Raw genomic sequence first — 26,908 nt, 5'->3', positions numbered from 1 at the left:
TGTTGGTTTTCACTGACTTCTATCACACCCTTAAAATTTCCAACCACATTTAAAACATCCCCTTAAGCCTCATGTCCCCAACTTGTATATTTCGTCTGGTGAGATTTGCAACAACAATGACCTGCCTCAAGAGAGGGTCTCAAATCAAGAATCACAGAGGGAGAACAGTGAGAACGATCTTGAATCTGAAGAAGGGTCCTAACCCAAAACATCGTCTATTCATTCCCTCCACAAATGCTGCCTGACCCACTGAGTTCCTCCAGCACTTTGTTCAATTATCTAACAGTGGCACAGCGACAAGATTGCTGCCTTATAGCACCAGAGACCCGGGATCAATCCTGACTAAAGTTACTGCCTGTACGGAGTTTGTACGTACTCCCTGTGGGTTTTCTCACACTCCAAAGACATACAGGTCTGTAGGTGAATTGGCTTCCGTAAAAAAAAGTGTAAAATTGTCCCTAGTGTGTAGGATAATGTTAGTGATCGCTGGTCAGTATGGACTTGATGGGTCGAAGGGTCTGTTTCCGCGCAGTTTCTTTACTTGGAGTTCAACTCCAAGGATTCACTGGCCATAGGATTATCATAGAAAATTAGAGGTATAATTGTTTCAAGAAATCTTCAAAAATTCTGTTTACCAAGCTACCCAAAAAAGAGAGATGAGAGCAGTCCAAGTAAGTTGTGTGTCCATGCTTGATTGCATCAACAATGCATGATAAACAAAAATAAACCTCAGGCAATAAGATAGCAATAAAAACAGTTTTAAGCCTATCTTATAAAACATCAGCTCTTTTACATAAAGAAAGGGTAAAGGTTAATGTAAGGCAGAACATAATGTAGACACAAAATGCTGGAATAACTCAGCGGGTCAGGCAGCATCTCGGGAGAGAAGGAATGGGTGACGATTCAGGTCGAGACCCTTCTTCAGACTGATCGATTTAAACCAGCATCTGCAGTTGTTTTTCCTACGCAGAACATAATGTAATCCTCTAGATAAACCCATTCTTCTTGGAAGACATAACCTTCCCCATTCAGATATCTCACCTGAAGTCAGCAAGACTGAGCTGCAACTTCTTCCTGGCTTTATTTCTAGTGATGTAGTTTGTAGCAGCTCCCCGCTCATACTGATGGGAAGAGAAATATAAGCTTAATTAGATGTAACATTCATGTTACGATTTCCTCGGGTGATGGTGGAACCTGGGCGCGGGGGGGGCACAGACATCTTGACAGCAACAAGGGCAACAACAAGTGGTGAAGGGCCTCAGCATTGGGGCAAGTTACAACTACCTGGTGTGTGTTTGGAGGGTCACTGATCAATGCACTTTCTTTGCACCCTCGCGGTATATGACAATAAATTAATCCGAATCTGATCAGGGGAACAGACAAGAGGGGAATGACAGAAGCTGGAGATGATCACTACCTACATCCTGGATGTGAGGGAGGGGTTTGATACACTACAACTGGTGTGGGTGGTGGTCCACAGGTCACGGTAAGCGGAGGTGGGGGAAGTGTTTTGTGGTCACAGTGACCAGGGGTGGTGGTGGGAGTCACCGTGACCTGGGAGCAATGAGGATCACGGTGGCCAGAGGTGGGGTCGAGGTAAGGGGGTAAGTGACAAAGAAGGGGTCACAGTAACCAAAAACATACAGGTTTGTAGGTTAATTGGCTTGGTAATTGTAAAAATTGTCCCTAGTGTGTGTAGGATAGTGTTATGATGCGGGGATCGCTGGTGGTGGAGGGGGTCATAGTTACCAGGAAGATTAAATGGTGAGTTACAATAACCCAGGAGGGGGAAAGGCGGTGGATACGGTGGAGGTCGATGCGGAGGGTTGGAAATGGGTGGCAGGACAACAGGTCATCTGAGTATTGAGAGGAAGGGGGAATGGGTGGTGGTCAACAAATCATAGTGGCTGGGAGTCAGTCTGAAGAAGAGTTTCGGCCCAAAACGTCACCCACTCCTTCTGTTCAGAGGGGAGGCGAGGGGGTAAGAGTGACCAGGTAAGGGGGTAAGAGTGACCGGGGGAGGGGGTAAGAGTGGCCGGGGGAGGGGGTAAGAGTGGCCGGGGGAGGGGGTAAGAGTGGCCGGGGGAGGGGGTAAGAGTGGCCGGGGGAGGGGGTAAGAGTGGCCGGGGGAGGGGGTAAGAGTGACCGGGGGAGGGGGTAAGAGTGGCCGGGGGAGGGGGTAAGAGTGGCCGGGGGAGGGGGTAAGAGTGGCCGGGGGAGGGAGTAAGAGTGGCCGGGGGAGGGGGTAAGAGTGGCCGGGGGAGGGGAGGGGGTTAGAGTGACCAGGTAAGGAGGTAAGAGTGGCCGGGAGGAGAGGGTAAGAGTGACCGGGGGAGGGGGTAAGAGTGGCCGGGGGAAGGGGTAAGAGTGGCCGGGGGAAGGGGTAAGAGTGGCCGGGGGAGGGGGTAAGAGTGGCCGGGGGAAGGGGTAAGAGTGGCCGGGGGAGGGGGTAAGAGTGACCGGGGGAGGGGGTAAGAGTGGCCGGGGGAGGGGGTAAGAGTGACCAGGGGAGGGTATTCACAGTAACCGGGGAGGGGGTGAGTGACCAGGGGAGGGAGTAAGAGTGATCAACAGGGGGAAGGATAGGGATCACGGTGGCCGAGTGGAGGGGGAATTGGGGTTACGGTCGTCATGGTAACGGGAGGGGGTCACGGTAACGAGGGGGGATCACGGTAACGAGGGGGTCCCGGCTCCCCCCCAAGCCGCACCTTCCTCTTCTCCTGGCCGCCCATCTCGTCCCCGTCGCCACCGCCGGGCCCCGCACATGGGCAGCAAGAAAGGACCCCGGGCCTTCCACAGCCCGTCGCGGTCGCGCCCGCGCCTCTCTCTCTCTCCCTCTCTCAGCCGCGCGGATCCTTAACCCACACCCATTACACGTTTATTTAAACCTGCCGCACACATCGCCGTGGAATTAAATCTATTGCTGTAAGTAAATGCCGGGTCAGGCGCTCCCTGGGCTACTGTCTGGCCTGCCGGCCGTCGCTGATGACGTACAGTTGTCCCCTGACATCTTCACCAGTGGGGAGATGGTGGCACCAAGTGTCTGCCTGCGGTTCTTGGGGATTGCCAACTGTTTCCATCACAGTTTCCCTGGGCGCTGAAGTGGCAGATGGAGTTTAATCCGAGCAAGACTGAGAAGTTGCACTTTGGCAAATGAAATGTAACGGAAAGGTATACAGTTAATTTTTCAGTTTAACTTAGAGATACAGCACATAAACAGGCCCTTCGGCCCACTGAGTCCGTGCCAACCAGAGATCACCCTACACGCTAGCTCTATCCTACGCACTAGGGACATTTTTTTTTAACGAAAGCCAATTAACCTTTATGTCTTTGGGATGTGGGAGGAAACCGGAGCACCCTGAGAAAACCCACACAGTAACTGGGAGAATGTACAAACTCCATACAGACAGCATCCACAGTCAGGATCGAACCTGGCTCTCTGTAACTGTAAGGCAGCAACTCTACTGCTGCTACACTGCTGCACTAGCAAGAGCCTCACCAGCATTGTTGTGCAGAAGGATTTTGGGGTCTATGTCCATAACTCCCTGAAAGTGGCAACGCAAGTAGATGGAGTGCTAAAGAAGGCATATGGTATGCTTGCCTACTTTGCTTGGGGCATTGAGTATAAGAGTCAGGTTTACGTTTAGGTTTATTAATGTCATGTGTACTTGGATACAGTGAAAAGGTTTATTCTGCATGCTATCCAAACAGATCAGATATACCATACAATCAAGTGAAAGTCAAGTACAATAGACAACGAAAAGGGAAAGATAGAGTGCAGAATATCATATCATTGTAACGCAATTGTAGTGCATCAGTTCCATAGACAAAGTCCAATGTCCACAATGGGGTAGAAGTGAATCAGGACTGCACCTTAATTTGTGGAAGAACCATTCAGAAGCCTGATACCAGAGGGGAAGAAGCTGTTCCTGAATCTGATGGTGCGTGCTTTCAAGCTTCAACTGAACAGAAGCAGGGTGAGGATGTACCTTCAACGAACAGAAGCAGGGTGAGGAAGGAATGACCAGGTCGTAGTGTGGCTTTATAGGGCTTGGGTTAAGCTGCATTTGGAGTATTGTGTAATTCTGGTCGCTCCATTTTAGGAAGGACGTGGAGGCTTTGGAGAAGGTACAAAAGAGGTTTACCAGAATGCTGCCTGGATTACAGGGTATTGGCTGTAAGGAGAGATTGGACAAAATTGGATAGTTTTCTGTGGAGACTACTGAGAAGTATATAAAATTATGAAAGGCACAGATAGGGTAGATAGTCAGAATCTTTTTCCCAGGGTGGACATATCAAAGACTAGAGGACATAGCTTTAAGGTTAGAAGGGCAATGCTTAAAGGGGGTACATTTTTTCCCACGAAGAGTGGTGGGTGCTTGGGGTGACGGTTGAGGCGTTTGGGTAGGCACATGGCAGTGTGGTGAATGGAAGGGGCATGGATCAAGTGCAGGCAGATGGGATTGCTTTGGCTTGGCGCAGACATTGTGGGCCGAAGGATCTGTTTCTGTGCTGCACTTTTCTGTGTTCTGTCTGCTGTTCTCCCTCCACTCCCAGAAGCTCAAAACATGCTACATATCTGCAGTGTGATCAGAAATCAGGATATCATTAAATTGGAAAGGTACAGAAGAGATCCACCAACTTGTTAGCTGGGCTTGTAAGATTGAGTCTTAGGGAGAGGTTGGATAGGCATTGAGGGGTGACATTGAGGTGTACAAGATCATGAGGGGCATGGATTAAGTGAATGCTCATGGTCTTATTCTCGGGGTAGTGGATTCTAAAACTAGAGGGCATAGGCTTAAGGTGAGAGAAGAGAGATTCAAGACAGATCTCAGAGGCAACCTTTCGACTCAGAGGGTATATAGTGTGTATTTGGAATGATGATATTGATCAATTGCCAGAGGAAGCTAGAAAAACAGATATGATTATGACTTTTAAAAGAAAGAAAATGAGTTCTAAATTAATTGCAGGGTTGGCAGTCCATGGACTACTGGGATGGACTGTTTGGACAGATATATAGATAGGAAGGGTTAAGAGGGCTATGTGCCAAATACAAGCAAATGTGACCAGTCCAATATGCCAACTTGGTCAGCATGAACAAGGTGGGCTGAAAGGCCTTTTTCTGTGCTGTATAGCTGTATAACAGAAACAGTTAAGACTTTGTGTGCAAGACCATATATTCCATTCTTCAGCCAATCACCCCCCCCCCCCACCCCTGGTATTCACTTATCAGTTGCCAGGCTTCATCTGTCCATTCCTTCTCCAGATGATACCTGAGCCACTGAGTTTCTCTGCCAGTTTGTTTTTTGTTTGAGGCTCACGGACTTTTACTCAGGGCACTAAATTGGATATCAACTATCATAGATGGATATAATTTCAGGATATATAAGTATCACGTGACACCAATAATTAAAAGACACTGAGAAAGGGTTTAAATTTTGATACAAGAGTATGGTTAAAGGCTAATAATACACTCTCGATGGTAAGGTCCAAGGAGCCAACTAAGTTTTGTTCTTTCAACTTACAATCTTATCTTGATGTATTGCTGCCTGTCAAGTTCTTTCAAAAGAGTTATTTGTTCAGTAGCACCAACTTTTCATTTACTTTTTAGGTCACGTTGCTAACTGAACAATCATGGGATTGAGAAAACGATAGCAAAATTATTATTATCCGTGTTTTTTAAATCACTGATAAGCTATCATCTCATAATTCATCTCTTGCACAATGACTTGTTTGCTGGATGGTTCTTATTTTAATTTATTTTTGGTTTGATCTGGAATCCATTTTGTCTGTGTTTGGGACCAAGAAAGACCTTGCCAGTTACAGTTTACTAAAGGTGTGTTTCCACTTACCCGTTACATAGTAAAACCACAATATAATTGATAAAATTAAAAAAAAGTTGAGTTTCCCTGCCAATCTCCTACTCTATAAATCACTCCCCCCTAACTGTTTTGAAAATAGAAAACTGATTACAGGTCCACCACTGATTTTCTGGTAACTGGTGGTTCGGCACCTCCTTTAATCCAGACAAAACTACGAGAAATCACTTGAAACCCCCCCCCCCCCAAAGACGTGGCACCTCGGCTGGAGAGGTGACCGATCTTGATATCATCAGGACTTCAGTGGCCGATCGCTGTGTCGAATTTGCACCCTGCGGCCGGGGCTCTGGAACTCTGGTCTGGACAAAACCAGTGTATCCGTTCCCATAGTCGACTTCCAAGGCTGACTTTACGGGACAGTATCTCGGTGCCTCGGCGGACCATTCCGGTATTGCTGGACTCCTCTCGGAGGCCGTGACTTCTGTTGGTCCAGCAAAACAGATAATCGAGAAAGGGTCTGGAGCCAAGGGTGCCAGAAAATCGATGGTGGAAGAATGTTTTGTGTTATTTAATTTAAATCAACTTTACTGCACCTTTGAATCGGTCTAAAGATGCGAAACATCACGTATTCATGAACACAAAATGCTGGAGTAACTCAGAGGGACAAGCAGCATCGCTGGAGAGGAATTGGTGACGTTTTGGGTCGAGACCCAACACCCATTCCTTCTCTCCGGAGATGCTGCCTGTCCCGCTAAGTTCCTCCAGCATTTCGTGTCTATCTTCGATTTAAACCAGCATCCGCAGTTCTTTCCTACACATCACCTATTCATGTTCTCCAGTCATGCTGCCTGATACGTTGAGTTAATCCAGTACTTTGTGTCTTTTTATTTGTAAACCAGCATCTGCAGTTCTTGTATCTATATTATTGCAGCTTTAGATAAGATTGAGGCTATGTATGAATGCAGCAATTTAAATCAAAATCCCTGTTGGGAAATTTAAATATTAATGGAATCAACTCAGAAATGAAAAGCCAATTTTTTTGTTGACAGTAATGCAGTAATGGTATTGTGACATTGGTAAAGGGGAAAGGTGGGAACCATTGTGTCTGTGAGTTATGATGTTCCACACAGAGCCCAGTACAGAGGTACTTTGAGATCCCAGACACACAGTGAGTAAAGGCAGAGGGAAAAGCATGAAGCAACTGTTAAAGAGGCAAGGGACATGAGTCGTGCCACATTCTGTCTCATTCTTTTAAACCTCTAACAATCTAGCACTGTAAGAGGGCTGAAAGAAAATAAACATGTCACATTGCAATATAAATAAGACAAAATCTAGGACTTTTACGAAATTTATCTCATTTTCCTTGCTTCTGTTTCTATGTAAGTGGCCCAGTTCCCATGAGTTATTCCGTTCAGAGCAGGTTGTTTATTGACACGAGGGTGTGGCGTGCACTCCGTAGTTCCTGGTACTTGTGGGTCATCGACTATTTACGAAAACAGCTTGAAGAAGCAGCAATGTGGTGTTTCATCGCCATCCTGTGGTTCTGTGTGTAACAACTGACACACTTTGCCATGAGACCATGAGACGTGAGAGCAGAATTAGGCCTTACTCCCATTGAATCTGCTGCACTATTCGATCATAGTTGATCTAATTTTCCCTCTCAACCCCATTCTCTTGGCTTCTCCCCGTAACCTTTGACACTTTAACTAATCAAGAACCCGTGAAGTCTGAAGAAAGGTCTTGACCCGAAAAGTCACCCATCCCTTCTCTCCCGAGATGCTGCCTGACCCGCTGAGTTACTCCAGCATTTTGTGTCTACCTTCGAATTTAGCCAGCATCTGCAGTTTTTTTTCCTACACAAGAACCTGTGAATCTCCGTTTTAAAAATACCCACTGTCTTGGCTTCCACAGCCTTCCATGGCAATGAATTCCACAGATTCTTCACCCTCTGGCTCAAGAAATTTCTCCTCATCGCCACTCGAAAGGCTTGTCCTTTTATTCTGAGGCTGTGCCCTCTGGTCTTAGACTCTCCCATTACTGGGAATGTCCTCACCACATCCACTCTATCCAGACCAAGGGACAAGCATTGATGCAGTTGCATGCATAGCAATATGTGGACATTTGTTCTCCAACCTGTACACCTTCCAAAGTTTCAATATCATGGACTTGCTACTTTTGTAAATATCTCGAGGAACAGCTAGCCATCGGTCTGAAGAAGGGTCCCAATAGGCGGCACTGTGGCACAGTGGTAGAGTAGCTATCTCACAGCACCAGAGACCCAGGTTCGAGCCAGACCTGAGTCTGTGTGGTTTGTACATTCTCAAGTTCTACCTGTGCCCCTGTGGGTTTACTCCGGATGCTCCGGTTTCCTCCCACATTCCAAAGATGTGTAGGTTTAAAGGTTAATTGGCTCCCTAGTGTGTAGGATGGGAAAGTGGCATAACATAGAACTAGTGTTCAGGTGATTGTTGGTTGGCATGGACTTGTGGGCCAAAAGGGCCAGAACACACAATTCACCTTTTACCTCAATAGTACTGTAATAGCAATACTTTTAATGCAATATATCGACGTGATTTGTTAAATATGGATGAAATGTCCATGACAAGCACTTCCAGCTGTTTCAAATCATAATGTTACAGTCAACTGAGCAAAAAAACAAACTACTTCTGGTATTACCTTCATTAATTTTTAGAGATCAGTGACAGTGGATACAAAACACACGACAACATAAATGGTGTATGTTTTTTTCTGAATAACTCAAAGTGCTAGAAGAGGAAGGGTCTAGACCTCAAACGTCACCCATCCATGTTCTCCAGAGATGCTGCCTGACCCGCTGAGTTACTCCAGCACTTTGTGTCATTTTGTGTATTACCGAGTATTCCTTGTTTCTACTCTCTAAATTTCTTCTGTGTTGGATCAATTGCTCTAAGTAACACAGAGGCCTTTTCAGGACCATTATATCTTCTGGAAGCAATTTGTATGTGGCAAAATATATAAGCTCTGAAGAAATTACAGTTTAATTTTGCGGTTATTTCAATAAGGCAAAATCTTTTTGAGTAATACCACAAAGGTTACATAGAGTCATAGAGTCTTACTACATGGAAACAGGCCTTTCGGCCCAACTTGCCTTCACCAGCCAACATGTCCCATCTACACTAGTCCCACCTGCCTGTGTTTGGCCCATATCCCTCTAAACCTGTCCATGTACCTGTCTAAAAATGACTGCAAAGAAACCAATTCATTAGGGTAAAAACACAATTGCAATCAAGTCCAAGGTGGTGCAAGAGGTGGTCTGTAGTCGGGACCTACAGCATCGGGGCCTACAGTGTCGGGGCCTAGAGCGTCCGGGCCTACAGCGCCCCTGGGGCCTAATACGGGACAAGGGCAGTCCCGTATGGGACAAACCAATTTAGCTCAAAATACAGGATGTCCCAGCTAATACGGGACAGTTGGCAACCCTACCTACATGTGATCCATATCCCTCCATTCCCTGCATATCCATGTGCCTACTAACAAGCCTCTTAAATACCCCTATCATATCTGTCTCCACAACCATCCCGGCAGCTTGTTCCAGCCACTCACCACTCTGTGTGTAAACAACCATGCCCCCCATATTTCTTTAAAACTTTGCTCCCCTCACCTCAAAAAACTATGCCCTCTTGTCTTTGACATCTCTACCCAGAGAATAAGGTTCTATCCTGTCTATGCCTCTCATACTTCTATATACTTCTATCAGGTCTCTCCAATGTCTTGTCAGTTATACTCAAATAACATGAATGTTAAAAAAATGTCTCAAAGGAGAGAAGGGAAGGAAGAGGCCTTGAGGGACAGCAGCAAATAGTGTAAATACATTTAAAATAACACATGATTGAAGGAAAACTAACTCCAGGGAGATTGGTAGCCCAGCTGGGTTATAAGTACAAATAATTAAAGCTTATGTGTGACAGGATGTGTTGGCGTACGTTTCTGATTTCTTCCTTTGTTTGTTTTGTCTTTGAATATTGAATATTGTGTTTTAGGCCTGGTTTTACAACTTTACCGGAATTGTGAATATTACTTGCCACAAAGTTGTCAAGGCAGTCCTAATAAATTTAAAACGGCTTTAATTCAACTTGCGATGATGTAAATCCAATCTTAGCAAGAATGTAAGGCCTGAGGACTTTTGAGCAAAGGTGGAAGAAGTCAGGTCTCTCTTTTTCCCTTTTAGAAACATAGAAACATAGAAAATAGGTGCAGGAGTAGGCCATTCGGCCCTTCGAGCCTGCACCGCCATTCAATATGATCATGGCTGATCATCCAGCTCAGTAGCCTGTACCTGCCTTCTCTCCATACCCCCTGATCCCTTTAGCAAAAAGGGCCACATCTAACTCCCTCTTAAATATAGCCAACAAACTGGCCTCAACTACCATCTGTGGCAGAGAATTCCACAGACTCACCCTCTCTGTGTGAATAAATGTTTTCTCATCTCGGTCCTAAAACACTTCCCCCTTATCCTTAAGCTGTGACCCCTGGTTCTGGACTCCCCCAACATCGGGAACAATCTTCCCGCATCTAGCCTCTCCAACCCCTTAAGAATTTTATATGTTTCTATAAGATCCCCCCTCAGTCTTCTAAATTCCAGCGAGTACAAGCCCAGTCTATCCAGTCTTTCCTCATATGCAAGTCCCGCCATCCCAGGGATTAATCTGGTGAACCTTCTCTGTACTCCCTCTAAGGCAAGAACGTCTTTCCTCAGGTTAGGAGACCAAAACTGCACACAATACTCCAGGTGCGGTCTCACCAAGGCCCTGTACAACTGCAGCAGAACCTCCCTGCTCCTAAACTCAAATCCTCTTGTTATGAATGCCAACATACCATTCGCTTTCTTCACTGCCTGCTGCACCTGCATGCTTGCTTTCAATGACTGGTGCACCATGACACCCAGGTCACGTTGCATCTCCCCTTCTCCCAATCGTTCACCATTCAGGTAATACTCTGCTTTCCTGTTCTTGCCGCCAAAGTGGATAACCTCACATTTATCCACATTATATTGCATCTGCCATGCATTTGCCCACTCGCCTAATCTATCCAAGTCACTCTGCAGCCTCCTAGCATCCTCCTCGTAGCTAACACTGCCACCCAGCTTCGTGTCATCCGCAAACTTAGAGATGTTGCATTCAATTCCCTCGTCCAAATCATTATTATACACTGTAAATAACTGGGGTCCCAGCACTGAGCCTTGCGGTACCCCACTAGTCACTGCCTGCCATTCCGAAAAGGACCCGTTTATTCCTACTCTTTGCTTCCTGTCTGCCAACCAATTTTCTATCCACCTCAAAACTGAACCCTCAATACCGTGTGCTTTAAGTTTGTACACCAATCTCCTATGTGGGACCTTGTCGAAGGCCTTCTGAAAGTCCAGATATAACACATCGACTGGTTCTCCCTTATCCACTCTACTAGTTACATCCTCGAAAAATTCTATAAGATTCGTCAGACATGATTTGCCTTTGGTAAATCCATGCTGACTTTGTCCGATGATTTCACCACTTTCCAAATGTGATGCTATCACATCTTTAATAACTGACTAGCATTTTCCCCACTACCGATGTTAGGCTAACTGGTCTATAATTCCCCGTTTTCTCTCTCCCTCCCTTTTTAAAAAGTGTGGTTACATTAGCTACCCTCCAGTCTTCAGGAACTACTCCAGAATCTAAAGAGTTTTGAAAAATTATCACTAATGCATCCACTATTTCTGAGGCTACTTCCTTAAGCACTCTGGGATGCAGCCTATCTGGCCCTGGGGATTTATCTGCCTTTAATCCATTTAATTTACCTAACACCACTTCCCGACTAACCTGGATTTCCCTCAGTTCCTCCATCTCATTAGACCACCGGTCCCCCGCTATTTCCGGCAGATGGTTTATGTCTTCCTTAGTGAAGACAGAACCAAAGTATTTGTTCAATTGGTCTGCCATCTCCTTGTTCCCTATGATCAATTCACCTGTTTCCGACTGCAAGGGACCTACATTTGCCTTAACTAATCTTTTTCTCTTGACATATCTATAAAAGCTTTTGCAGTCTGTTTTTATGTTCCTTGCCAGTTTTCCCTCATAGTCTATTTTCCCTTTCCTAATTAAGCCCTTTGTCCTCCTCTGCTGGACTCTGAATTTCTCCCAGTCCTCTGGTATGCTACTTTTTCTGGCTAATCTGTATGCTTCATCTTTTGTTTTAATACTATCCTTGATTTCCCTTGTTAGCCACGGATGCACTACCTTTCCTGGTTTGTTCTTTTGCCAAACTGAGATGAACACTTGTTGTAGTTCATCCAGCGACCTTTAAATGCCTTCCATTGCATGTCCACCGTCAACCCTTTCAGCATCAATCGCCAGTCTATCTTGGACAATTCACGCCTCATACCCTCAAAGTTACCTTTCTTTAAGTTCAGAACACTTGTTTCTGAATCAACTTTGTCACTCTCCATCCTAATGAAGAACTCTACCATATTATGATCACTCTTGCCCAAGGGGCCTCGCACAACAAGACTGCTAACTAACCCTTCCTCATTACTCAATTTTGCCCTCAACTTTGTATTTTCATTGTACATTCAGGAGTGTGCAAAGTAGAAACTTTATAAACAATGTTATATTTGCAAATTAAATGCATCCCATTGTATCTTTCAGTTTGATTTCCTCCCTCTGTCTTTTTCTTTATTCATTTCTGCTTTCCTACTTTCTTCATTGCTTATTTCTAAATAAAAGAATCCCTGAAAATCTGTCCCAAATATATTTGAATGTTCATGTTTAATGATGCAATCTTTCGTAACTATCTGCAAAGCCTGTTAGGTGAAAACGAGAAGCTGGTGTGACTTTGGTGGGGGAGGGATAGAGAGAGAGGGAATGAGGGGGCTACTTGAAGTTAGAGAAATCAATATCAACATGCAGGTAGACCGGGAAAATCAGGTTGGTAATGGATCCCAGGAAAGAGAATTTGTGGAGTGCCTCCGAGATGGATTCTTAGAACAGCTTGTACTGCAGCCTTCCAAGGAGAAGGCAATTCTGGATTTAGTGTTGTGTAAAGAACCTGATCTGATAAGGGGACTCAGGGTAAAAGAGCCATTAGGAGGCAGTGATCATAATATGATAAGTTTTACTCTACAAATTGAGAGGGAGAAGGGAAAATCGGAAGTGTCAGTATTACAGTATAGCAAAGGGGATTACAGAGGCATGAGGCAGGAGCTGGCCAGATTTGATTGGAAGAAGGCCCTAGCAGGGAAGACGGTGGAACAGCAATGGCAGGTATTCCTGGGAATAATGCAGGATCAATTTATCCCAAAGAGGAGGAAAGATTCTAAGGGGAGTAAGAGGCACCCGTGGCTGACAAGGGAAGTCAAGGACAGCATAAAAATAAAAGAGAAGAAGTATAACATAGCAAAGAAGAGTGGGAAGCCAGAGGATTGGGACTCTTTTAAAGAGCAACAGAAGATAACTAAAAAGGCAATACGGGGAGAAAAGATGAGGTACGAGGGTAAGCTAGCCAATAATATAAAGGAGGATAGTAAAAGCTTTTTTAGGTATGTGAAGAAAAAAATAGTCAAGGCAAATGTGGGTCCCTTGAAGACAGAAGCGGGGGAATTTATTATGGGGAACAAGGAAATGGCAGACGCGTTGAACCGGTACTGTGGATCTGTCTTCATTAAGGAAGATACAAACAATCTCCCAGATGTTCTAGTGGCCAGAGATCCTAGGGTGTCGGAGGAACTGAAGGAAATTCACATTAGGCAGGAAATGGTGTTGGGTAGACTGATGGGACTGAAGGCTGATAAATCCCCAGGGCCTGGTGGTCTGCATCCCAGGGTACTTAAGGAGGTGGCTCTAGAAATCGTGGACGCATTGGTGATCATTTTCCAATGTTCTATAGATTCAGGATCCATTCCTGTGGATTGGAGGGTAGCTAATGTTATCCCACTTTTTAAGAAAGGAGGGAGAGAGAAAACGGGAAATTATAGACCAGTTAGTCTTGCATCAGTGGTGGGGAAGATGCTGGAGTCAATTATAAAATACGAAATTGCAGAGCATTTGGATAGCAGTAACAGGATCATTTCGAGTCAGCATGGATTTATGAAGGGGAAATCATGCTTGACTAATCTTCTGGAAATTTTTGAGGATGTAACTAGGAAAATTGACAGGGGAGAGCCGGTGGATGTGGTGTACCTTGACTTTCAGAAAGCCTTCGACAAGGTCCCACATAGGAGATTAGTGGGCAAAACTAGAGCACATGGTATTGGGGGTAGGGTACTGACATGGATAGAAAATTGGTTGGCAGACAGAAAGCAAAGAGTGGGGATAAATGGGTCCCTTTCAGAATGGCAGGCAGTGACTAGTGGGGTACCGCAAGGCTCGGTGCTGGGACCGCAGCTATTTACAATATACATTAATGACTTGGATGAATTTGCAGATGATACAAAACTGGGTGATAGCGTGAACTGTGAGGAAGATGCTATGAGGTTGCAGGGTGACTTGGACAAGTTGTGTGAGTGGGCGAATGCATGGCAGATGTAGTTTAATGTGGATAAGTGTGAGGTTATCCACTTTGGTGGTAAGAATAGGAAGGCAGATTATTATCTGAATGGTGTCAAGTTAGGAAAAGGGGACAACGAGATCTGGGTATCCTAGTGCATCAGTCGCTGAAAGGCATGCAGGTACAGCAGGCAGTGAAGAAAGCCAATGGAATGTTGGCCTTCATAACAAGAGGAGTTGAGTATAGGAGCAAAGAGGTCCTTCTGCAGTTGTACAGGGCCCTAGTGAGACCGCACCTGGAGTACTGTGTGCAGTTTTGGTCTCCAAATTTGAGGAAGGATATTCTTGCTATTGAGGGCGTGCAGCGTAGGTTTACTAGGTTAATTCCTGGAATGGCGGGACTGTCATATGTTGAAAGACTGGAGCGACTAGGCTTGGAGAGGCTAGTCAAGAAGCACATCTGCACCCTCCTTCCTCGCAACATGGACCCACTACAGTTCGCATACCGTCCGAACAGGTCCACGGATGATGCGGTCTCCCAGGTTCTAAACACCGCTCTCTCTCATCTGGACAGCCAGGGGGGCTATGTGAGGATGCTGTTCATTGACTTTAGTTCAGCATTCAACACAATAGTCCCCAGCAGACTGGTTGAAAAGCTGCTGGAACTGGGGCTTAGCACCCCTCTGTGTGCCTGGGTCCTGGACTTTCTCACTGCCAGGCCCCAAGTGGTCAGGATGGGGGAACACACATCTAGCTCCCTCACCCTGAACATAGGATCCCCCCAGGGCTGCGTCCTTAGCCCCCTACTGTACTCCCTGTACACACATGACTGTAGGGCCAGGTTCAGCTCAAACTCCATCATCAAGTTTGCTGATGACACTGTGGTGGTGGGCCGGATCTCCAACAACGATGAGAAGGCCTACCGGGAGGAGGTGGCTGATCTGGCACTCTGGTGTCAGGACAATAGCCTCCTCTTGAATGTCACTAAAACAAAGGAGCTGATTGTGGACTTCAGAAGGGCTAAACATCCAAGGACGTACACGCCACTGGAGATAAATGGGTCTATTGTGGATAGGGTGAGCAGTTTCAAATACTTGGGAGTCCGCATCGCAGAGGATCTGACGTGGGCAACGCACATTGCCGCACTGGTGGGTAAGGCTAAGCAGCGCCTTTACCACCTTAGACAACTGAGGAAATTCAGAGTGTCGCTGAAGATCCTTCATTGCTTCTACTCTGGGGCTGTAGAGAGCATCCTGTCCGGCAACATTACAGTCTGGTTTGGGAACAGCTCTGCCCAGGACAGGATGGCCCTGCAGAGAGTAGTGCGTTCGGCAGAACGCACCATGGGAACTACACTCGTCCCCCTGCAGGACCTATACATCAGGAGGTGCAGATCCAGAGCAAGCAAGATCATGAGGGACCCCTGCCACCCCAGTAACGGACTGTTCCAGATGCTACGGTCAGGCAAACGCCTCCGCTGTCACGCTGTGAAAACGGAGAGGATGAGACGGAGCTTCTTCCCACAGGCCATCAGGACTGTCAACTTTGATAACCCCAGAGACTAAATTTTTGTCGACACTTTTTGTGCTATGTTTAGTAACTTATTAACTTTATTTATATGCTGTAACTGTAATTCTTTTTGTGCACAACCCGCAGGCATTGCCACTTTCATTTCACTGCACATCGAGTATGTGTATGTGACAAATAAATTTGACTTGACTTGACTTGACTTGTATACACTGGAATTTAGAAGGATGAGAGGGGATCTTATCGAAACATATTAAGGGGTTGGACACGTTAGAGGCAGGAAACATGTTCCCAATGTTGGGGGAGTCCAGAACCAGGGGCCACCAGTTTAAGAATAAGGGGTCGGCCAATTAGGACGGAGACGAGGAAAAACTTTTTCAGTCAGAGAGTTGTAAATCAGTGGAATTCTCCACCTCAGAAGGCAGTGGAGGCCAATTCTCTGAATGCATTCAAGAGAGAGCTGGATAGAGCTCTTAAGGATAGCGGAGTCAGGGGGTATGGGGAAAGGGCAGGAATGGGGTACTGATTGGGAATGATCAGCCATGATCACATTGAATGGCGGTGCTGGCTCGAAGGGCCAAATGGCCTCCTCCTGCACCTATTGTCTATTATCATGCCACTGGGTTGGAAACTGCCGAAGTGAAATATATATATATATATTTTGTGTGTTTGTGTGTATATATATATATATATATATATATATATAAAGTTCAGTATATCTACCTTTAACTTTTTGATTATTGTGGTGTTTACAGAGTGCTATGTTTACATATCTGTTGTGCTGCAAGTAAGGAATTCGGGACATATGACCATGAAACATTCTTGACCTGACAACTTGCCTTAATAGAGACGTCTTCTCAGTACATTTTGAGGTCAGATATTCTGATTGAATTAGCTATAACATTTCTTTTTGTTGGGGGGGGAAGGAAGGAGAGTAATTTTGCACATGGTGCAGAGTTAGATTTTGCAAGAGAGGAGGAGGGTGTTTGGTGGACAGCTGCACAAAGAGAGGTTAGTGGGAGGAGCGGCGTGGGAAGTGAGGCATTGCCCCTTTAATGGTGAACGTGAGTGAGTGAGTGAGGCCGCTTGCAGCAGAGGCTTTGAGCTGGGGATTTGTCTGATGCAAGGGGCGATGGTGGCCCCGGTGATGCTGCAGGGAATGCCCGGGATCTGATGCTCCTGGAGCGGCCGCAGCTGCGTGAGATGGACCTTCACATCCTGGAGCACCGGCTCCGGGTCACCAGCCTCGGCAAAGCCGGCCTGGAGCGCTACACACACGGCCTGATCAAGCTGGTCTTCCTGCGGGACAAGACGAGGTGAGGGGGAGGACATGGGATGGGACCCTGAGCCCCACCGACCCGACCCTCCACATCCCCAGGGATGACACCGTCTCCCCTCTCCCCCTCCCCTCTCCCCCTCCCCCTCCCCTCTCCCCCTCCACTCTCCCCCTCCACTCTCCCCCTCCACTCTCCCCCTCCACTCTCCCCCTCCCCTCTCCCCCTCCACTCTCCCCTCCACTCTCCCCCTCCACTCTCCCCCTCCCCTCTCCCCCTCCACTCTCCCCCTCCACTCTCCCCCTCCACTCTCCCCCTCCACTCTCCCCCTCCCCTCTCCCCCTCCCCTCTCCCCCTCCACTCTCCCCCTCCCACTCTCCCACTCCCCCTCAACCGCATCCCTTCTTTCTCCCAACTCCCAACCCCCATCCCCATGCAACTCCCCCTCCCACTCCCACTCCCACTCAACCTCATCCCTTTCTCCCAACTCCCATCCCCATCCAACCCTTCCGCGGCTGAAGTCCTTCTCACACCCACCCCTTCCTCCTCCCCCCTCTCCCCCCCCCCCCCCCCCCCCGGCTCGGTCTCGCCTCCACTGCCCCCCCTCTCCCTAAAACCCTCTACCCCACTCTCCCCTCTACCCCCTGTTAAACTACCCTCCCTCCCACCCACCACTCTGTACCCCTCGACCCCCTCTCCCCGAAGTCCTTCACCCTCTCTCCGAAGCCCTTCACCCACTCTATCCCCACCCCCTCCTCCCCATCCCCATAGCCCCCTCCCCCCTCTAAGCCCCCTCCCCTCACAGCCCCCCTTAAAGCGCCCCCCCTCAAAGCCCCCTCCCCCTCAAAGCCCCCTCCCCCTCAAAGCCCCTTCCCCCCTCAAAGCCCCCTCCTCCTCAAAGCCCCCTCCCCCTCAAAGCCCCCTCCCCCCTCAAAGCCCCCTCCCCCCTCAAAGCCCCCTCCCCCCTCAAAGCCCCCTCCCCCCTCAAAGCCCCCTCCCCCTCAAAGCCCCCTCCCCCCTCAAAGCCCCCTCCTCCCTCAAAGCCCCCTCCCCCCTCAAAGCCCCCCCCCCCTCAAAGCCCCCTCCCCCCTCAAAGCCCCCTCCCCCTCAAAGCCCCCTCCCCCCTCAAAGCCCCCTCCCCCCTCAAAGCCCCCTCCCCCCTCAAAGCCCCCTCCCCCCTCAAAGCCCCCTCCCCCCTCAAAGCCCCCTCCCCCCTCAAAGCCCCCTCCCCCCTCAAAGCTCCCTCCCCCCTCAAAGCTCCCTCCCCCCAAAAGCCCCCTCCCCCACCTCATCAAACTGGGCTTCCTGTGGGGCAGGGTGAGGTGATGGGGACCCTTTACCCTTCCTCCATTTGCCACCCCCCAGGGCTGACCCCATTTAATCCCCCCCCGACCCATTGCCCCCTCCTGCTCTGGGGGCTCGATCCTGCTCTTCCCACAGACCCTGCCTGGCCTTGTCCCATTCCCTAGATCCCTTGCCACTTCTCCCTCCTTCACACCATTTGACCTTGTCCTCTTCACTCTCCCCACTCCCTCCCCTCCTGCCTCGCCCTCTCATCCACCCCCTCTTTTGTCTCAGAATAAAATGCATGAGGTCCTTTCACAAGGAATTTCCCAACAACAATAAAATAATTGTTATGGTGTGTTTAGGTTAAACTTTTGCCTTCTAAAGACTCATTTAAGATATAAATTATATTGTTGGCAGGATTAAAGTTGGCCTTTCCATCCACCTCGTGTAGGAAATGTATTGCTTCTCTTCCTCCTGATTAAATTGCTGAGGTTTGGATTTTGTCACCAAACTGAGCTTTATTTGTAGATTTATGTTTTGATCTTATTAGAAGTCCTTAATCTCGTTTCCCAGGCTTTCCGTAGGTTGCAGTCCACGTGGTCCCAAGGCCAGAGATGTGGGCTATTGCAAATGATCACCTTTAGGACAGGGCAGTTTGCCAGACAACCCCAAGCCTCTACAGCACTCCTTCTCCACTGCAACACCCTCTCTCGCTGCTCCCCCTCTCTGATTCCTCGCTCTCCAGCTGCAACAGCCAAACCTCAATCGTTATCCAAAAGCTCTGGGGAAACACATCTGTGGTTGATAATTGAAAAGGTGTTTAATCTACACATTCAACTGACTAACATGGCATGAATAAAGGAAGGAGGAACATCCATTTCTATCTCTAGAACACAAGTGAACTAGGGGCAAGAGTAGTCCACTTGGCCTCTTGAGAGTATACTGCCATTCAATAAGATCATGGCTGATCTGATTGTAACAAACTCCATACTGCCACCTACCCCTGGTATCTGATCCAGCTTCAGGAATGTCAAAGATTTGGCTTGAACTACCCTTTTGACGAGGAGTGTTCTAAAGATTTGCACCCCTCTGAGAGAGATAGTTGAAGCAAAATTTCCTTAAATAACTGATCCTCTTATTTTTAAACTGTTGCACTTGATTCTAAGCCATCGGCTCTGATTTGTTCGGTACCTATTCATACCTCTAGTTTCCCTCTCCCCTGACTCAGTCTAAAGAAGGGCCTTGACTTGAAACGTCACCTATTCCTGTTCCTTGCGATGCTGCCTGACCTGCTGAGTTACTCCAGTACTCTGTGTCTATCTTTGGTGTAAACCAGCTTCTGCAGTTCCTTCCTAGATCTGATTCTAGATTCTCCTTCATCCTCTCCACATCTAACCTGTTTCTGAAATAATGTGTAGGGAGGAACTGAAGACGCTGAGGGTTTATACTGACGATAGACATACTTTTCTTCTGTTTCAGTCATGTAGAAACAATGAAATGCAGATGCTGGTTTATGCAAAAAGACACAAAAAGTGCAGGAGTAACCCAACAGGTCAGGCAACATCTCTGGAGAACATGGATAGGGACTCTTGTTCAGACTTATTGTGTGTAGGTGGGTGGGAGGTTGCAGAAAGAAAGATGGGAGAGAGGAAAAGCAGGACAAAGCATGGCAAGTCATATCCCCCTTTGCTCTTCTGAACTCCAAACAACATTCTGTCCAAATGTTTACTGAAAATAACCAACCCATTTCAGATATCAGGAAACACAAGGAAGAAACAAAATGTTGCCTATCCTTTCCCTCTCTAGATGCTGCCTGACCCGCTGAGTTACTCTAGCACTTTGTATCTTTTGTAAAATTCCAGATATCAGTTTAGTTTAGAATTGAATGTCCATGGCATTACATTCTTTCTTCAAAAAGAGAACAATATTGTACATAGCATTCCAAATGTAAACTCACCAATACCCTATGTTACTGAAACATAACCTTCCAACTTTTGTACTCAATATTGCGGGCGTCATGGTGTTAGTTCTTGCCTTGGCTTTGGGCATCCGGGTTCAATTCAAGTCTGTGGTGTTCCTTGTAACCACATGGGTTTATCCAGGGAGCTGTAGCTTTGTCCCATGTCCCAAACATATGATGCTTGGCAGATTATTTAGCTGCTGTGAATTGCCCCAAGTGTAGGTGGCTGGAGAGAGAATCAGGGAGCTGGTGGGCATGTGAGAGGCAACAGATCACAAGGACACAATTGGAAGAGTGGAACCGATAGTATTGCTGTGCAAGTGGCACAGAATAGATGGGCTGAATGTTCTCTGAAGTTGCGACGACCATGAAATAAACAATATCATTCAGTTGTCATGAGAGAAAAAAAAAGCGCTGGAGGAACTTAACATGTCAGCGGAGGATTTGTGCCTAAAAACGCCAGGGACCCGGGTTCGATCCTGACTGCGGGTGCTGTCTGTATAGAATTTGTACGTTCTCACTGTGACCGCGTGGGTATTCTCTGGGTGCTCTGGTTTCCTGCTACACTTCAAATGTGTACAGGCTTGTAGGTTAATTTGCCTTGGTAAAAATAAAAGGTGAATTGTCCCTCGTGTGTTGGGTGGAGCAAGTGTAGGGGGTGATCGCTGATCGGCGTAGACATGGAGGGCCTGTTTCTGCGTTATACCTCTAATGTCTAAATTCAGGGAGCATCTACGGAGGAATGGACAGATGACGTTTCTGGTTGGGACTCTTCAAATTCTGAAGCAAGGTCCCGACCCAAAACGTTGACTGGCCATTCTTCCCACAGATGCCGCCTGATCTGCTGAGTTTTTCCAGCACTTTGTGCTTTGCTCAATAACCATATAACCATATAACCATATAACAACTACAGCACGGAAACAGGCCCGTTCGGCCCTACCAGTCCACACCGACCACTCTCCCTGACCTAGTCTCATCTACCTGCACTCAGACCATAACCCTCTAATCCCCTCTTATCCATATACCTATCCAATTTACTCTTAAATAATAAAATCGAGCTTGCCTCCACCACTTCCACCGGAAGCCCATTCCATACAGCCACCACCCTCTGAGTAAAGAAGTTACCCCTCATGTTACCCCCAAACTTTTGCCCCTCAATTCTGAAGCTATGTCCCCTTGTTGGAATCTTCCCCATTCTCAAAGGGAAAAGCCTACCCACATCAACTCTGTCCGTCCCTCTCAAAATTTTAAAAACCTCTATCAAGTCCCCCCTCAACCTTCTACGCTCCAAAGAATAAAGACCCAACCTGCTCAACCTCTCTCTGTAGCTTAAGTGCTGAAACCCAGGCAACATTCTAGTAAATCTCCTCTGTACCCTCTCCATTTTGTCGACATCCTTCCTATAATTTGGCGACCAGAACTGCACACCATACTCCAGATTCGGCCTCACCAATGCCCTGTACAATTTTAACATTACATCCCAACTTCTATACTCGATGCTCTGATTTATAAAGGCAAGCATACCAAACACCTTCTTCACCACCCTATCCACATGAGATTCCACCTTCAGGGAACAATGCACAGTTATTCCCAGATCCCTCTGTTCCACTGCATTCCTCAATTCCCTACCATTTACCCTGTACGTCCTATTTTGATTTGTCCTACCAAAATGCAGCACCTCACACTTATCAGCATTAAACTCCATCTGCCATCTTTCAGCCCACCCTTCCAAAAGGCCCAAGTCTCTCTGTAGACTTTGAAACTCTACTTCATTATTAACTACACCACCTATCTTAGTATCATCTGCATATTTACTAATCCAATTTGCCACACCATCATCCAGATCATTAATGTAAATGACAAACAACAGTGGACCCAACACAGATCCTTGGGGTACTCCACTAGACACTGGCCTCCAACCTGACATACAATTGTCAACCATTACCCTCTGGTATCTCCCATTCAGCCATTGTTGAATCCATCTTGCAACCTCACTATTAATACCCAACGATTTAACCTTCTTAATCAACCTTCCATGTGGAACCTTGTCAAATGCCTTACTGAAGTCCATATAGACAACATCCGCAGCCTTGCCCTTATCAATTTCCCTGGTAACCTCTTCAAAAAATTCAAGAAGATTAGTCAAACATGACCTTCCAGGCACAAATCCATGTTGACTGTTTCTAATCAGGCCTTGTTTATCCAAATAATTATATATATTGTCCCCAAGTATCTTTTCCATTAATTTTCCCACCACAGACGTCAAACTAACAGGTCTATAATTGCTAGGTTTACTTTTAGAACCTTTTTTAAACAAAGGCACAACATGCGCAATGCGCCAATCTTCCGGCACCATCCCCGTTTCTAATGACGTTTGAAATATTTCCGTCATAGCCCCTGCTATTTCTGCACTAACTTCCCTCAATGTCCTAGGGAATATCCTATCAGGACCTGGAGACTTATCCACTTTTATATTTTTCAAAAGTGTCCGTACCTCCTCTTCTTTAATCCTCATAATTTCCATCACTACTCTACTTGTTTTGCTTACCTCACATAATTCAATATCCTTCTCCTCGGTGAATACCGAAGAAAAGAAATTGCTTAATATCTCCCCCATTTCTTCCGGCTCAGCACATAGCTGTCCACTCTGACTCTCTAATGGACCAATTTTATCCCTCGCTATCCTTTTGCTATTGACATATCTGTAGAACCCCTTGGGGTTTACTTTTACATTACTTGCCAAAGCAGCCTCATATCTTTTTTTCGCTTTTCTAATTTCCTTCTTAAGATTCCTTTTACATTCTTTATATTCCTCAAGAACCTCATTTACTCCCTGCCGCTTATATTTATTGTATATCTCCCTCTTTTTCCGAACCAAGTGTCCAATTTCCCTGGAAAACCACGGCTCTTTCAAATTATTATTCTTTCCTTTCCACCGAACAGGGACATAAAGACTCTGTACTCTCAAAATGTCACCTTTAAATATCCTCCATTTCTCTATTATATCCTTTTCATAAAACAAAAAGTTCCATTTCACTCCTTTTAAATCCTTTCTCATCTCCTCAAAATTAGCCTTTCTCCAATCCAAAATCTCAACCCTTGGTCCAGATTTGACCTTCTCCATAATTATATTGAAACTAATGGCATTGTGATCACTAGACCCAAAGTGCTCCTCAACACATACCTCCGTCACCTGACCCGTCTCATTTCCTAACAGGAGGTCCAACACTGCCCCTTCTCTGGTAGGTACCTCTACGTATTGCTGCAAAAAACTATCCTGCACACATTTTACAAACTCCAAACCATCCAACCCTTTAACAGAATGTGATTCCCAGTCTATATACGGAAAATTGAAATCACCCACAATCACTACTCTGTGCTTACTACTAATATCTGCTATCTCCTTACATATTTGCTCTTCCAATTCTCGTTCCCTATTTTGCGGTCTATAACACACCCCTATAAGTGTTGCTAAACCTTTCTCATTTCTGAGTTCCACCCAAACAGCCTCCCTAATCGAGCCTTCTAGTCTGTCCTGCCAAAGCACTGCTGTGATATCCTCCCTGACAAGCAATGCAACACCCCCACCTCTTGCCCCTCCGATTCTATCACATCTGAAACAATGAAATCCTGGAATATTTAATTGCCAATCGCAACCCTCCTGCAACCATGTTTCACTGATCGCCACAACATCATACTTCCAGATGTCAATCCAGGCTCTAAGCTCATCCACCTGTGTTTGAGTCCCTCCCCCCAACCGTACTAGTTTAAAGTCTCCGCAATTACCTTAGCAAATCTCCCCGCCAGGATATTGGTTCCTCTCAGGTTCAGATGCAACCCGTCCTTTTTGTACAGGTCATACTTCCCCCAGAAGAGGTCCCAATGATCCAGAAACTTGAATCCCTGCTCCCTGCACCAGTTCCTCAGCCACGTATTTATCCTCCACCTCACTCCATTCCTATTCTCACTATCGCGTGGCACAGGCAGTAAGCCTGAGATTATTGCTTTGGAAGTCCTTTTTTTTAACACTCTTCCTAGCTCCCTAAATTCTCCTTTCAGGACCTCTTCCCTTATCCTACCTATATTGTTGGTACCTATATGTACCATATAGCTAACATCCTGTTAGCTTCTTAATTTCACTCTACACCTGCATTTTCAATCGCACTCAGGGGCACTCAGCTCCCAAAGTAACATGGACGTTACAAAAGGCAAGTAAAACCTATGTACTTAAACAAATATAGCAGCTAATATGTGGAGGGCAAGGCCTTACACAGGGCAATGAAACAAAATAGGGAGTTGATCTGTTATTACCGCACATAGAACAGTTATTTGTAGGAAGGAACTGCAGACGTTGGTTTACATTGAAGATAGACACAAAATGCTGGAGTATCTCCGCGGGACAGGCTTCAGAGTCTAAAGAAGGGATCGACCCGAAATGTCACCCTTTCCTTCTATCTAGAGAAGCTGCCTGCTCCGCTGAGTTACTCCAGCATTTGTATCTATCCTGAGCACAGTTATTTGGTTCAGTTGGTCATTGCTGGTGTTTATACTCTGTATATGTCACTTCCCACCCTGCTTAACTGAACTTTATGGTTTATGTCCTTTTGATTGTACTTATCTGCCTTCTACAGCTGCTAGGAAGGGGTTTGAACTCTAGATGATTAGTGTAGGTCTTTGGAAACTAATCTGGTAATGTAAATACTGCATCACCACTCTCAACTTTTCTTTCCGAGGGTAGATTGCAAGACTCAGCTGGTCAGGCAGCATCTGTGGAGGGAAATGGACAGATGACATCATGGGTCAGACTGGCGGAGTCTGAGGAAGGGTCCCGACGTGAAACTGGTCCAAATCCTTCCACGGATGCTGTCTGACTCGCCGAGTTCCTCCTGCACTTTGTGTTTTGTTCAAAGTTTCTGCACCTGCAGTCTCTTGAGTCTCCTATGCAGATTACTTATTAAATAGTTGTTAGACATTACAATAACTTTGAATTAAATATTTACAACTATACCTGCACCTCTGCCAGAAATTTTCCTGGTTGAGAACTTTATTGTAAATGCTATAAAATAATACACCTTCCCTTGTACAGAACAGGTCTGTAAAATACAACCTGTCAAGGCCTCTGTAAGAACTCTGGACTCCATTGTGGATTTTAGAGATATTTGCCAGCTGGTAGAGCTGCTGCCTCACAGTGCCCGAGACCCGAGTTCGATCCTGACCTCGGGTGCTGTCTGTGTGGTTTGCACGTTCTTCCCCTGTCAGTGCGGGTGTCCTCGGATGCTCCTGTTTCCTCACACGTCCCAAAGATGTGCGGGTTTGCAGGTTAATTGGCCCTCTGTAAAAATTGTCCCCAATGCGTCGGGAGTGGATGCAAAAGTGGGATGACATACAATTAGTGTGAACGAGTGATCGATAGTGGCATGGACTCAGTGGGCCGAAGGGCCTGTTTTCAGGCTTATCTCGAAACCAAGCTAGTCCAAGTTATTAAACGCCTTGCATTTCAATCAACATGTGAGATAGCTCCGTGAATGTGAATGTCTTTTTAAAAATGCAAAACAATTTTGCCATACTGAGTGGTATGAGACAAACAGCAGGTGTGATAGTGAGAACAGTGTGGTACTCAGTCAGACTCGTGGGCAGTATGTGCTATGAAATATGGTGTTTGCTAGGAAAAGCTGATTCCATTGTTGGTGTTTACAGCCACAAGATACTTTAATTGCAGAAAATGAACAAGTTGCCTCGATTTGCAAGGCTAAAATTAAGATTTAAAAAAAATCAAGTCCTAGTCAAGCAATGTTTCAATGGAAGGACAGTAACTACTGCAGGAAGTCTGGGATGAGTGCTTGACTATGACTGAACCAGATGAGCAATGGGAAGAATATATTTTAAAGAGCAAAAGACAAGAATAAATATGGAGCAATTTCAAAACTAAGGTTAAAGCTAACAACCACGACGTTAACATCAATTTTACCACGGATGCTGGTTAGGGAAGAGATGCATGTGGTGAATTTTAGTAAAGTGGAGTTTGTGCAGGAAAAACCATGAATCAAACATTTTCTGGTAAAATGGAGGCACAAGGAACTGCAGATGCTGGAATCTTGAGTAAAACGCAAACTGCTGGAGGAACTCAGTGGGTCAGGCCGCATCTGTGGAGGGAGTGGACGGACGATGTTTAGGATCGGGACCCTTCTACAGACCTAACCTAAAACATCACCCGTCCTTTCCCCTCCACAGATGCTGCCTGACCTGCTGAGTTCCTCCAGCATTTAATTTTTTTTTTAATACAATATCGAACTTCTGTCAAGACTAAAGGATGATTGAGGAACTGAAAGTCAGCCAGAGCTTAGCACAAAGTGTGGGAGGAATTCAGTGGGTCAGGCAACATCTGATAAGGGAATGGATTGGTGACGTTTTGGATCGGGACCCTTCTTCAGACTCCATTGTTAATCAGCGTGGATTGTCTTCACAGCAAGTGATAGCAATACCTTTCAACTCCGAAAATGGTTACTATGGTTTTCTATCTCAACATGGTTTCCAAATATAGTT

At 46.3% G+C, this 26,908-nt stretch overlaps 2 protein-coding genes across 3 annotated transcripts in view; one reads left to right on the top strand and one right to left on the bottom strand.

Moving 5' to 3' along the window:
• The window catches only part of pes (pescadillo), a 37,021-nt gene extending 34,231 nt beyond the window's left edge, over window positions 1–2,790 (bottom strand). The window contains exons 1-2 of the mRNA XM_078421555.1: window positions 2,709–2,790; window positions 1,042–1,121 (exon numbers count right to left, since the gene is read on the bottom strand). Coding sequence (XP_078277681.1) covers window positions 1,042–1,121; window positions 2,709–2,732 — 104 coding nt within the window. The 5' untranslated portion in view covers window positions 2,733–2,790. The remainder of the gene's footprint in view (window positions 1–1,041; window positions 1,122–2,708) is intronic.
• Window positions 2,791–3,032: 242 nt separating this feature from the next.
• The window catches only part of LOC144605901 (cytosolic arginine sensor for mTORC1 subunit 2-like), a 63,370-nt gene continuing 39,494 nt past the window's right edge, over window positions 3,033–26,908 (top strand). The window contains exon 1 of one of the 2 annotated variants that reach the window (XM_078421554.1): window positions 3,033–3,171. Coding sequence is in view for 1 of the 2 variants with exons in the window: in XM_078421553.1 (XP_078277679.1) it covers window positions 17,018–17,160 (143 nt within the window). In the remaining variant the exon portion in view is untranslated. Of the gene's footprint in view, window positions 3,172–16,873; window positions 17,161–26,908 lie in introns of those variants that run through there. The other variant, XM_078421553.1, reaches the window with a different exon arrangement.

The sequence above is a fragment of the Rhinoraja longicauda genome, chromosome 25, assembly GCF_053455715.1.
Source record: "Rhinoraja longicauda isolate Sanriku21f chromosome 25, sRhiLon1.1, whole genome shotgun sequence".
NCBI lineage: Eukaryota > Metazoa > Chordata > Chondrichthyes > Rajiformes > Arhynchobatidae > Rhinoraja > Rhinoraja longicauda.
This window is presented reverse-complemented; position numbering and strand designations above follow the sequence as displayed.